We start from the raw sequence: 13,398 nt of genomic DNA on the forward strand, positions 1-13,398 counted from the left end.
GTGTGTGTGTGTGTGTGTGTGTGTGTGTGTGTGTGTGTGTGTGTGTGTGTGTGTGTGTGTGTGTGTGTGTGTGTGTGTGTGTGTGTGTGTGTGTGTGTGTGTGTGTGTGTGTGTGTGTGTGTGTGTGTGTTGTGTGTGTGTGTGTGTGTGTGTGTGTGTGTGTGTGTGTGTGTGTGTGTGTGTGTGTGTGTGTGTGTGTGTGTGTGTGTGTGTGTGTGTGTGTGTGTGTGTGTGTCTGTGTGTGTGTGTGTGTGTGTGTGTGTGTGTGTGTGTGTGTGTGTGTGTGTGTGTGTGTGTGTGTGTGTGTGTGTGTGTGTGTGTGTGTGTGTGTGTGTGTGTGTGTGTGTGTGTGTGTGTGTGTGTGTGTGTGTGTGTGTGTGTGTGTGTGTGTGTGTGTGTGTGTGTGTGTGTGTGTGTGTGTGTGTGTGTGTGTGTGTGTGTGTGTGTGTGTGTGTGTGTGTGTGTGTGTGTGTGTGTGTGTGTGTGTGTGTGTGTGTGTGTGTGTGTGTGTGTGTGTGTTTTATTTTAGAGTTGTACTGCGGTAGAATTAGTCAATTCTCTGCGTTGACATATCCATGGGAATCCTGATTCCGCTCCTGGCGCAGAGGTACAGCGGTCAAACTACGCGACACATGCCTTGCGGTGGCAGATCTTGCCATCGGTGGGGCTTATGAGACCCATGTTGCTCCTGAGGAATTCCTCGCAACTAATCATTAATAGAGCTGTCACGGTGGGCAGTCTGCTCGCAATCCGGTGGGCAGCTTGTGATGACGTCACAACGTCATGTAACCAAGGTGTCCCACGATCCAGAAGCAGGCTTCGAACAGACATACAACTGGTTTTCGACGGAGTGGAAGCGCTAGGGCACTAAAATGACCACCACAGGAATCGTTCGCTGCAGACTCGGGGAGTTAGTGATTATCATTATTCAACCCGAATGCTGCATTTTAGCGACCCGTTTTATTTTTGAGTGTCCTGAATAATGTTTTATTTTAAGCGACAGCCCAAGAGCCTTACTGCAGCGGAAACCCGGCATCGCACTGGGGGAAGACACTAAATAAATGAAAAAAAAACTTCATAGCTGGGAGAGCGAGATCCGAACCCGCGGCGGCGCTTTTTTTAAAAATCAGTTCCGCTGGCCGCAGACCACTACTGCATCGCCACCGCTCTTTTAAGTATAATGTTTTGTTACATTGAAAGTACATTCTATTTAAGTTAACTAAATTATTTACAAAGCTTATAGGAAACGCCACGAAACATATCACAAAAAGACAGAGCAGCAGAGTACTAGACGCGAGGTAAGGCTGAGCACATCACCAAGAGGGAATGCCACTCCGATTTAAAGTCGGTTGGTTCATACAGTTCCTTCAGATGAACGATCAGTTGGGAGAAATCTTAACATCCTGCCTGTATGAACTGCCGAGCTCTCGAGCTGTACTTGCAATGTCGTCGCCTTTGTCATGTACCCGCGTTCACGCGTGTTAAACTGCCAGTCTCTCGCGCTGTAGTTTGAAAGCGTGGTCTTCATTATCTCTCCATCCGTGCGCGTGGAAGCGTCATCAGGCGAGCATGCAACAAACCGTGCTAAATGGCGGGCGATTAGAAGCAGTGAAATTCAGAAGACCCAGTGCTATCGCAATGTCATCGGGTAATGATAATTAAGCGACCTACAAACTTTCCTTGTTATGAGTCTATTCTGTGCTTTGCACCTATTGTAATTGCCGTGGTAAACGCTGTTGCATTGTTTGCTAAATATTGTGGCGTACACTAGTTTTTGTACACAGACACAACAACACGCTGACTCATTTTAGCAGTGCAAGTAGATAACAATGAAATGTTATGAGTGCAGGGGCACGCGTATGCACGAAGTGCGCGCCAGAAGTAAAGGCAGAGTGTTATCTTTGGGCTCAACTCCTAGCTGTCTAGGTTTTGACGCACGTATTAGCTCAAACAACCCATACACACACGTACACGGGCACACACAAGAATATAAGCATCTAGCCTCTCGTCCAATAATGCCATGAGGGCTTGTCTTATATGTTAATTACTCAGTAATACCGCCAGAAGTTGCCAACTACAAAAATAATTCTAGCTTTAAACCAACTGTTAGCGAGGGGAGGGTGAGGGGAGGGCCGGCAATGTAAGGGCGAGGGAGTGCATGCACATTTTTCGAAGTGAAGGTGAGGGTGAGAGAGAGTGGGGTAACTTTCAAAATGCGGGCGAGGGTGAGGGAGGGCCATGGATTCAAAAGTGAGGGTGAGTGGGCAAAGGTGAAAATGAGGGCATTTGCCCACCTCTGCTATTGATTTTCTGTGCCAGCCTGCGTATTTACGCGCAGATTCATCGTCCTTGAGCTATCAGAAATCATTAAATTAACTAAAGTAGTTATGTTGTAATATTAATTTTCTTCATAAAATTCCTGTTTCTTTTGCAATGAAGGGATCACAAATGTGATAAGTAAATCCTGGAAGTTTGTAACTTTTTTACGACGGGTTTGCAGGGTTGATAAGAAAAATGTGAGCCCTGTATATTTAAAGTAAGGAAGTTGTGAAAATTCCCGAACGATTAAGAACCGATAAAAATTCTCATACTCAGCCAAAAGCATAAAATAAAACAATCATTATCATCATCAGCCTGACTACGACCACTGCAGGGTAAAGGCCTCTCGCAAATGTTTCTCCAATTAACCTTGTCCTTAGTCAGCTGCGGCCACCTTATGCCCGCAAACTTCTTAATCTCATCCGCCCACCTAACCTTCTGCCGCCCCCTGCTACGCTTACCTTCTCTTGGAATCCACTCCGTTACCCTTAAGGACCAGCGGTTATCTTGCCTTCGCATTACATGCCCTGCCCAAGCCCATTTCTTCCTCTTGATTTTGACTAGGATGTCATTAACACTCGTTTGTTCCCTCACCCAGTCTGCCCGCTTCCGATCTTATCGTTACGCCTATTTTATTTTGTTCCCATAGCTCGCTGCGTTGTCCTTAAAGGGACTATGCAACGAATAAAAAGTGACTTGTAAATGTTTTCAATGCTTAGAAATGATGCTAAGCATTCACACCAAGTATGAGTCTTCAGAACTGAGCCGTCAATTTATTATGAACTTTTAAAAACCGTGTTTTTCAAAATTCGCGGGCCGATTGGTGTACTCGTAGTGAACGATTTTAGAACTAAAATCGTGGAACAAAGACGTCACTGTACCATGACGTCGCCAGGCCACCACACGCTCTCATTCGCTGGAGCCACGGCAGCCACGACGTCACGGGCACACTTCCGGTAGCCGTGAAAATCGTCTGCTCGTGCCGCCGCGCGACCCACTCGGGCATGCGAGCCAGGGCATTGCCTTCGCGCATATGGTTTCAATTTTCCTGTGCCCCCTCCTTCCATCGGGAGTTCCGGAGCCACTCGCACGGCTCTTAGTGCGCACGCATAGGGCTCGATGCCCAGCGCGGCCGTAAAAGCGAGCAGTCGCACCTCGAGGTCCGGGTTTATTACTGCTAATTACCACAGATGACAAGCACAGAAACCCGACGCGCGCCGCAATCCAGGAAGGCGAAGAGACCGGAGAGATGCCGCCACGCCGCCGACGCTGCTGCTGGGGGGCTAGGAGCGACAACCGGAAGTTGCAGAATAAACGTCAGCGGATGACTTATTCATAGGCGGGGCCCAGTCCCAGAGCTGTTCTCTTTATTTTTTCTGGTGCTCCTCGTGTACGAGTTGAGGGGGGAGAGGAGGAGCGCAATTTTTAATCGTCTGTATCTTCGCTGTTATTGATGCTAGCTCGAAAATTTTTGCACTGGGGTGACAAGTGATCGAATGCCTATCTCTCGTCTGCTTTACGTTATCTCAATTAATTTATTGCATAGTCCCTTTAAGCTGAACCCTTTTCGTTAGCCTCCAGTTTTCTGTCCCACAGGTGAATATACCTGTAATATACCGGTAATATATTTCAAAATAGATTTACCGCCTCCTTCTGAAGCAGTATGACCACTGAAAGTTTACCTGCAAGATTAGGACTTGCAATAAGTGACCGTTCAGCAGGCCTCCTGTATCTCTGGCGGCTGACGCTTCGATCTTTCTTCGATGAATATGTACGGAAGTATTGTTTATACAATAATACGTGGGTAGGCACTGTACATTTGACAGCATCAAATATAGCGCTAATTGAAGCAAGAAAACAGAACATCATAAAAATAAAACTAAGATGATACATTATGTAATCAATCTTTCCATTAATTTATCTCGTGATTCGCGGCCAGTACGGGCTGGTTCTAGTGAGCACGGGTCAGTCGGTCAGTCCTCGTAGCAATGTGCTCGGCGAAAAAAAAAGAATGAAAAAAATCGTTACCTCAATCGACCTAAGGGCTGCATGGTAAGGGTGCAACAACTAATATATTGAAGAAGCCGACAACTGACAAGGCCCGACGATCAGACGCGAAGCATCGTCACCCGCCATGACAACAAGGGAAATGAACTTCTCAGAGCGATAAAATTTGTAAGTAAAAAAAAACCGCGCAGTTTTTATGTCAGGTCCACATTGAAGCGCCTAGAAAACACTTCCGAGGAGTTCTTTGCAGACGTGCTACATATTCTTCTCGCGAAGCTCGGTTCCGCAGTCGCTGGCAAGAAACAAAGTATACGCCGGGAATGAATACGTGATGTGGCGGTCGAGTCTTTCACAGGTAAATATCATTCCCAGAGTAGAAATCTTTCCATACTCACTTCTCCTGACATCGAAGGTGGGACTCAATCGTTGTTTCTGGAGTTTTCTCGACGGCTCCGAAACCGACAAACATTTGGTCAGCGCGTATAATTTTGCAACTCGGGTAAGTCTCTTTTACAGCCTCTGCGATACCAGATTTTCCTGATCCCGGCAAGCCACGGGTGATGAACATCACGCGGCCATAAGAGCGCAAGAACTCTATGCTTTTATCGTTGTTCAAAAAGGGCCAGTCGCAACGTTCACTCATGGCGACAGCAGCTCCTGTTCCGTTGGCTCTAGGATGATGCCACGGTATTTGCAATCCTGTAAGAAAATTCGAGTGAAGTAGTAATCAAGTATTCACTTTATTCAATTATTCAATCAAGTATTCAATTTATGTCCGCAAACTATATTTACAAGACAGCGTCGCAGTACATTAGTCGCTCGAAGAGGAATGTCAGTGACTACAGCACCTCGATCCGCCCAACACTCGCCCTTCCACCAAGCTTGAATATTTTGTGCAAAGCTTGAAAGCCACTAACGATGGCAAAATTTCTGCAAAAATCAACAACACCAAGCACACGGACATTTTATTCTTATTTAAATATTATGACTTCAAAAACGAGAACTATATTAAGTGAAAAAAAATTTTGGGGGGGGGGGGAGGTGGGTCGAAAATTGTTAAAACAAACTTATGGTGAGTTTCTCATTAACGACATGTTTATGCAGCCGGATCTCAATAATTCGAACTCGAATGGCATCGACAATTCGTCCTAATTACATGCAGTACAAATGTAGGATCTTTATTGCGAATTATGCGCAATTATTATGCGGGGTGTTGACGGGGCCAAAGAGAGTATTGGAATAAACTTTATCCTCGAATTAACCAGATTCTACTGCAACAAAAATTTTCACCGTCTCCCAAATTGTTGACACTAATTGATCTGTAGTACTAAATTAGCACGTCATACATCGAAATTCTCTTCATTGCGCCATAAATCTGCGAAGATACTTGCTCTATCGGTATGATCCTGAAAATTCTTTTAAATTTTCTGCGATCAAGCGGTAACGGTGACCAAACCAAATCAAATTTGTATATCGTCTGCACGGTCAGCCACGGTACCTTAGCACCGGCGCACTTTAGAACGCAGCGTGGTCAGAATATGCACAAAATATGCAAATGTGTGTCCTTTTCTCGAGCTTCCTGGGGACCTTATCGGCTTCAGTCATGAATAATTATTCAGCAGGAGGAAATTCTGCAAGTTTTCACATCTCCTCAAGGGACGTACCTATAGAACAGATTTAACGGAAAAGATTCCCACCCTCCGAGGGGGTCCTTACGTGTAAGAATCGTGTCTCACCACTGTTTCCGTGGTATCATTACTCGCGTTTTGACTAATTTATGCCCTGAAAAGTTGTCATGGGAACACATAAGCAGAAGGCCTTTTAAAGCGCCCATGCTTCCAAAACAAGCACACGAAAACACTCACTCACCGCTGCTGGCGTAAAACGCGCAGGAATTCATCCTGAAAACAATTTTGTGCGTTCGTTTCGCGTGTTTACGTTCAGGGTTTACCACGGGTCTTGTCGCAGAAGGTTCTAAATGTAAATTGGAGCCATTCGCGACGCATTACCTCTCAACAGTGACCAAGACCGCGGCCAAATATGATGCTCCGCATGTGGAGACGCTGTGATCGAAGCTGTCGTCAGGGTGCTGATTGATGCACGGCAGTTGCGAGGTGACGCCATGCTCCAAATTGCCGACTACATTATCTCTTCACACGAGAGTGCGCTTCTCCTCATTTAGCCAGCCAGCTGCGATGTCCGAGGACAGAAGAGCCGGTACAGTCATTAATGCGATTGCCTCAATCATTTCGTACCTCTGTTCGGGTCAGTCTGTCCATTATTGCATAGGATACTGAATGCTGGGAAAAGAGAGCGGGGACAAAGAAGTCAAAGGAGACGCCGGTCCCGTTGTCTTTATGCGCCTTCTTTGTCCCTGTTCTCTTGTGCGTCGTCTTCAGAATCTGTCACATTTAATCGTTTCTTTTGAGTCCTTTCAGCGTGACATAAATCAAACAGCACCGTTTCTGGAAACTAATGCTACAAATAATTTCTAAGTAAAAAACGCGGGGCAATCACTGCTTCTCAGGTTTTCTGTCGACATGCTTTTGGTTAGCAGCCAAGCAAAACCACGCTCGCTTACCGTGGATAACAGCTACACCAGTGAGAGCTATGCCCTTCGACGTTCGTCACGCAGCCATTGAGCGAAGTGCGTCGATCAGCACTCTGCACAACTGCTGGCGATTTGATTGTTCTCGTGCGGTTGCAATGCATGTCTTATCTATAGCCTGTTATCTTTCTGTCACCTGTCCCCGATACAGAAAAAGCGGCACCGACAGCAAACGTAATAGTTCTATGGGGCAAATGCAATGGTATGCGACCATGGAGAAAGAAAAAAAGATTGCGGGTGCTCTTATATCATCATATACAGGAAGCCAAAAGCATATGGCATCTGTAATATGCCCCCCTTTCGTGTGCCACCGCAAATAGGCTGCAGCATCGTGCCTCATCTACTGCCGTTTCGATTCAGGTGATGACGCGTGAAAGCTGCCCTCGCGATATTGCGATTCCTTGCATCTAATCAGCAGTGCCCCTCTTGCATGTACACATCTCTAAAATAAGTTTCGTAGGTGGCCCGAGGCTGCGCCGCTGTGGCGCCCTAAAAATCCCTCAGGCGACGCTGCAGTCTCTCGACCAGCATTACGGACACCAGGCCAGTTTTGTAACAGCATCAAGAGGGTGTCAAATAAACGGCCCTAAAGCGCTCTGCGACAAAGCGAAGCAGAAAAAAAAACGGAATGAAGTTCGCACGCATGTGCTTATTATGGTCCGCTCCACCACCTCAATTCGTCACAGGCCGCTGTATGGCCGTTTATTCGACACCTATGTGATGCTGTTAAAAGAATCGGCCGGGCATCTGTGTACAGGCGCGGACAGAAGTAAACGGATCGCGCCGCACAAGAAAGAACTGCTTGTCAGCGCCGCCTAGCCAAACCACACATAAGCTCAAAATTGCGACGCGCATATGCAGGCCCCCTACCGGCGCAACCCTCTCATTGCTCCGCTTGCCTCGCATTCGGCCGGCGTGTATGTCTTGCTGATGATGATTATGGTCAGATGGTTGCGCCCTTAGTAGCGAGCGGGCATTTCGTAACGCACAGACCAGTGCCTTGATGCCACAAATCCCGCGGGGGCAACGCTACCATTATGCCCTTTCATCTGAGGCAGCTGTAGACGCGTTTCCATCGCAAATAGCGCGCGTCCTTCGAACTTTAGTTGCCTCTGAGATTCATTTCCGTCTCGCTATAGACCAAATATACTCAAAACACTCGATCCACCACCGCAGTTTCATGTTCTTTTAATAGTTTCCGTTAATTTCGGCTTGCTCCTACTATGAACCGATGGAGCGGCAAAGCATGCGCCCTGTGTGTCTGTCCTGCAGCACATTGCTCCTGCATTTGGAACCTCGCCTAGGAGGTCAGCTTAAAATAAGACGAAACCGCCGCTCTTGGCGCTTTTTGCAGCGCGATCCAGCTTCTCAAGGATAGTGACTGCTTCCAAATGGGCTGGATACAGCTGTTGAGTTGCCATGTCTCTATTGTCAAACAGACCAATGTCTATATGTAACCGGAAGCAGTGAATTAATACAGCTCACACAGAAGAGTTTGGATCGCTTGCCGGGTTCTGTCGTGGCTCATACTCTGATTAGTGGGCGCACATGGGTATTTATAAATGCCGAATTTCGCACGTGGGGCATGCAAAAGTGACGCACTACTGCCGCGGCGTTCACCTGGATGAGGAAGCGGGTGCTTGTAGTCATCCTAAGATCCGAAGGTGCACGCAAAGTGATTACCATGAGCTCTGGTCCGCACATGATAGCGCGATACGCAGCGCACTGTCTCGGTGGTGATAAGAACAGTATCCAGTATAGGGACAGTTTGCTTCGGGGGAGACAGGCAGGGTGCATGCACTAGCGCTGCGTCGGCGCCTGGCAGGGACAAGGCGAATCATCTCTGGTAACCGTAGAAAATTAACCCAAAACTGCGGTAGAACGCCTAGTGTTTCGGGCGCATTTGGTTGCGAGCGAGACGCAGAAGAGTCCCAGCGGCAGCAAAAGTTCTAAACACGCGGGTTATTTGCGGCGCAAACGCGCCCCCAGCTGTCTCACACGAAGCGGATTAAAGGTAGCCGTCCCCACGCAATTTGCCTTATTAAGACAGCGGTCTGTGTATTCCGAAATGTTCGCTAGCTACACAGAGCGCGATCATCCGATCATGATGATCATCAGCACGACATAGACGCCGGACGAATGCGAGGCAAGCGCAGCATTGAGAGGGTCGCGCCGGAAGAGGGCCTGCACATGCGCGTTGCGATATCGAGCTTTCGTCTGGTTCGGCTAGGCGGCGGGCGCTGACACGCAGTTCATTCTTGTGCGGCGCGCTCCGTTTACTTCTGTCCGCGCCTGTACATGAGCAAGATGGACATGCATGATTCAGGGCTCAAGCCCGTTCAGATCACGCGCACTTACCGAGTGATGCCTCGTGGCGCTATCAGGAGGTCAAGTGGGTCAGTATTTTGGTAAAGGGGGAGGGCATCGCCCGGAGGAATTTTTGTACGTTGGCGAGATAAAAATGTTGGGGGCGTCGTCTTTTGTTTACTGCACGTTAGCTTGAGCGCAGCACTAATGCGGCAGGCAGGGCTGACTTTGAACAGAAGCTGTATGTGGAGCTCCTTCCGCCTAGAAGCGGGCGCATCAGACTCCGAAAAGGTGGCCAAGGTCGTGCAGCAGCGCCACCCCCGGTAACCGACGACAACTGCGCGGCCGCACATTCTGCAGCCTAACAAGCCCCCCATAGGCGCACTAGCCATCTAAACTGCTACGACAGCCGAGCTCCATAACAAGCCTCCCCTACCCCCAGATATCCGCCTGAAAGGCTTCCACTCTTTCCAGTTCCCCAACTTAAGTCCTTCGAACATTCCGCGCCGGAAACACGCAGCGGGCTAGCCGACGGGTGCCAGCGGTTTCGCTCCCAGCAGTCCCGTACGCCCGGCGCATCTCCGCGGGAAAGTGGCACAATGCGACAAGCTCCACCCACGCGGCCCACGCACTGAATTTGCAGCGTTCTGGTTTCAAATGGCCAGATGAAATTAGAATTTTGGGGGACCTGGGTAGCCGCAGCTGATGCATGGTAAGGCTGAGTGGAGGTCAGTGGGAGTGGCCATTATATTCCAGTGGACGTAGATGGCTCGGTGACCATGATGACCTTGAAAGGAGTAACGACGCCAGGACTTACATCTAGGAATGCCGTATAGCGCACAAGCTCAGAAGTGCATATAAAACTTAGAAGTTAAATAGAACAGCGGAGAAATTATATATCAGCATAAGGCTCGCAGGGGAAAACCGCGAATGAGGCAGTGCAGGGAGACATGGACTGGACATTGAAGTGCGAGAAGTGCAGAGTGAAATCTTGTATGAAGCACGGCTGAGGAAGAAAGACGAAAAGAGGAAGGACAGGTATTTGTACAGAAAGAGCATTACTCACAGTCAAGGAAAAGAACTAGAGAACTAACGAATAAACATGCGGGAAACCAGAACTGTGTTACAAGAAGCGTTCAACGACAGGTCATACAGGCAGCGGATGTGTACGTGATAAATTCGACGACAAAAGAGACAACTGTGGACCAATGCAGAATAATCATAATTGGTTTTTGTGGAAAGGAAAATGGCGCAGTATCTGTCTCATATATCGTTGGACACCTGAACCGCGCCGTAAGGGAAGGGATAAAGGAAAGAGTGAGAGGAAAGGAAGATAGGTGCCGTAGTGGAGGCCTCCGGAATAATTTCGACCACCTGGGGATCTTTAACGTGCACTGACATCGCACAGCACAAGGGCGCCTTAGCGTTTTTCCTCCATAAAAACGCAGCCGCCGCGGTCGGGTTCGGATCCGGGAACTCCGGATCAGTGTATAAAGCTTTCCCCTGTCCTTTCTCGCTATTGCCCCCCCCCCCCCCCCTTGTACTTCTTGCTATCCTCTCTCCCTGTCCCTTTATTTCCACCGGCCGCAGCTCTGGTGTTTAAGATATTAGTAATTGCCAGGGCCGGCAACATCTTTTCCTTTCTTTTTGTATTTTTCTAATAATAAACAACTACTTCTACTAAACCAGAAAGGAATTGATTTACGATAATTCTAGTGCCCTACTGTTAGAAGCAAATCGAAAGTGCCTCAGAACGCGCAGATATGAAAAGAAATATGCCCATTGTTGTTGAAAACTATTTTTTTTTTATGGTAATCATAAGTACGTGGGTGGGCCAAGATGCTGACTCATGTGCAGTGTGTGGTAGGTCTGAACAGATAAGACATGTTTTGCTACAATGACGCCGTACACAGTATACACCGATATGTGATGCCAGCATGACCAGCATCAAACACTTGTGCCTCCCACCTGTATTCCGGCCTCACCTTTTTTGTGCCGATTTCTGAAAGGATCAGAGCCTAGGGGTCAAAGATGACGAAAGGAACCAGAAATTCGCGTTAAACGGCAGTAAAAAAAAACTTTTTTGAGAATCTGTGGCCGGAAAGCAGCGAATGAACGTAAAGGAAGAATTTCAAAGCTCAAATTCACTATCGCCTAAATGTTATGAAAATCTGTAGACAAAGGTGAATTCCCACGCCGCAACTAACACGGTTGAGGAAAAATTTTCGGAGATCGTTTTTCAAGAGCATGTTGCATGCTGTTATGCGGTCCTTCCGAACCGCATAACAGCATGCAACACGCTCTTCAATTGCGTTGCGGTTCGTCGAAGGTAGTAGACAGGCCCTTGCTTTCGGAAAGCTAAGAGCGAGCGTTGAGCCCGAGTGCTACTAATTGTGTCAGCGTGAGTAGCTAAGTGTGAAGCTGCTGTTTCTTCTGTACCATTTCTGAAGTTTTGTAAAAGTCCAGTTCGTCTGGCTGTCTGCTTCACGTCCAACGCCAAATAAACGTGCACCTCTAAGCAGTGAGGTGGCGAAGAAGAATCGCGATCTTTACTTCAACCAACACACAGACAAACACTCACAAATGAAAGGTCTTTTATTCGCAATAACAGTTCATTGAAAACTCCTTAAAAACCAACAGGTCTGTAAAGGCAGCGACGATGGCCTGATTACTTCATCCTCCAAAAGGAGGTCCCACACACAGCCTACGAGCAAAATAATAGCATATGTGTAAATGGTTCGTAACTCTGCAGGTGTCGACGGTATGGTGCTGCATATATTTCTCACGTCGTCCCAAAACTCGCGCACCGCGATGCAGCTTCCAAATTGGTTGTGTTGGGTTACATATGAAATATAGGGTTACCGACACCTCAGCGTTTCGCTCTGCAACCTCTACCGAACAACAACCTTCCCCAGTAACGCTTAGCACGAGGCCCCCCGCACAGCGTTTGAGAGTGTGCGTCAAACTCCTGTTCGCTGCAGCAGCACGGCTGCGTTTTAGGAGCCATAGCGGCATAAAAGAAGCTGAGTCGAGCGCGACGTCGCACCCCGAACGCCACGCCCCAGCCCGTGTTTCATTCGCCGGCAAAGACACACACGGACGCCCCAGCGGCCGACTTTGACCGCGTTTGTACCTGTGGCAGCGCCCGCAGCAACTGGCGGGCCCCTGCCATTCATCAGCACGCACTCCGAGGGGACAGCGCAAGACGAGAAGGCAGAGATGGAATGAATTCCCGGTCGGGGACCTGCCCCAAAAGGACAACCACCGACGCAGCACACGCCCCACAGCCAGGCCTTGACGCTTCAAGAGGTGGCCGAATACCGCTGGAGCAGCACAGTCTGACAGGCGTCGCAAACGCGAACGGGCTTCGCAGACGACGGCAGTGGCATCGTGTTGTCCGAACAGGCGTTGCAGAAGATCTCCCCGCAACTGCGGCAATGGTGCTGCAAGAGAAAATAGACAGGTTTAGTATAGCGTACGCAAAACCTTTGCCTACGCAATAAAATAGCGTATGTAGAATACGCATGCGCAGAACGCTAAAGGAAGCTTTGCGTTTAGCGTACGCACGCAATTTTCTGGAAATAGCGTATCGTCTTTGTGGGGCTTACGGAGGCAACATGGCGGCACCCTGCTTGCCCGCTTCGGTTCTAAAATACCTCGTCATTGCGTTATTCGGCGCCCAACTGGCTGTAAATGGTTGCATTCGCTTCCACTTCATGTTATCTCACTCGGACACAAATGTGATAAGTTGTCGGTAATTTTGAGGTAGCAGTCTATTTTCAAGCCTGTAAGCCTAACAAGACTGTTTACACTGTCGCCATGGCAACGGCCGTTTGTGTCAGTTTTGTATGGCTTTTTTTCCTCAGAAGTTTCGGTTTCGCACACGTGTGAGGGCCATGGCCACCAGCCGCGCGCGTTTTTCGGTGGCGGACGACATAGAGCTCCTGCGCGAGGTTCGCGAATGCAACCCAATCGCGAACCCGCTCAAGTGGGCCGAAATCGCAAGGACTGTCAGCGAGTATTCGGCTAAGGCGTTCGCAGTTCGCGCTGTGCGCGAACGAGCTGAGCTGCTGCTGATCCAGTACGCGGGAAACGATCGTGTGAACCTGCGCAAGTAAGTTATTTCGATTCCATGAAAAGATAGTCGAAAAGTGTAG

The 13,398-nt window shown here is 48.5% G+C and overlaps 1 protein-coding gene and 1 long non-coding RNA gene across 6 annotated transcripts in view; both read right to left on the reverse strand.

Annotated features, from left to right (window-relative positions):
- Positions 1–523: 523 nt before the first annotated feature.
- On the reverse strand, positions 524–7,022 carry LOC144114512 (uncharacterized). The gene is made up of 3 exons (XR_013311045.1): positions 6,908–7,022; positions 4,722–5,025; positions 524–4,618 (listed from the first exon to the last, which is right to left on the reverse strand). It is a non-coding gene; the product is annotated as an uncharacterized LOC144114512 (long non-coding RNA).
- Positions 7,023–11,818: 4,796 nt separating this feature from the next.
- Positions 11,819–13,398, reverse strand: part of LOC144114513 (RUN and FYVE domain-containing protein 2) — a 72,652-nt gene continuing 71,072 nt past the window's right edge. For all 5 annotated transcript variants that reach the window (XM_077648309.1, XM_077648307.1, XM_077648308.1 and 2 more), the window contains one exon: positions 11,819–12,684. In XM_077648309.1, the coding sequence (XP_077504435.1) occupies positions 12,544–12,684 (141 nt within the window). In that variant the 3' untranslated portion in view covers positions 11,819–12,543. The remainder of the gene's footprint in view (positions 12,685–13,398) is intronic.

The sequence above is a fragment of the Amblyomma americanum genome, chromosome 1 (genome assembly GCF_052857255.1).
Source record: "Amblyomma americanum isolate KBUSLIRL-KWMA chromosome 1, ASM5285725v1, whole genome shotgun sequence".
Lineage (NCBI taxonomy): Eukaryota > Metazoa > Arthropoda > Arachnida > Ixodida > Ixodidae > Amblyomma > Amblyomma americanum.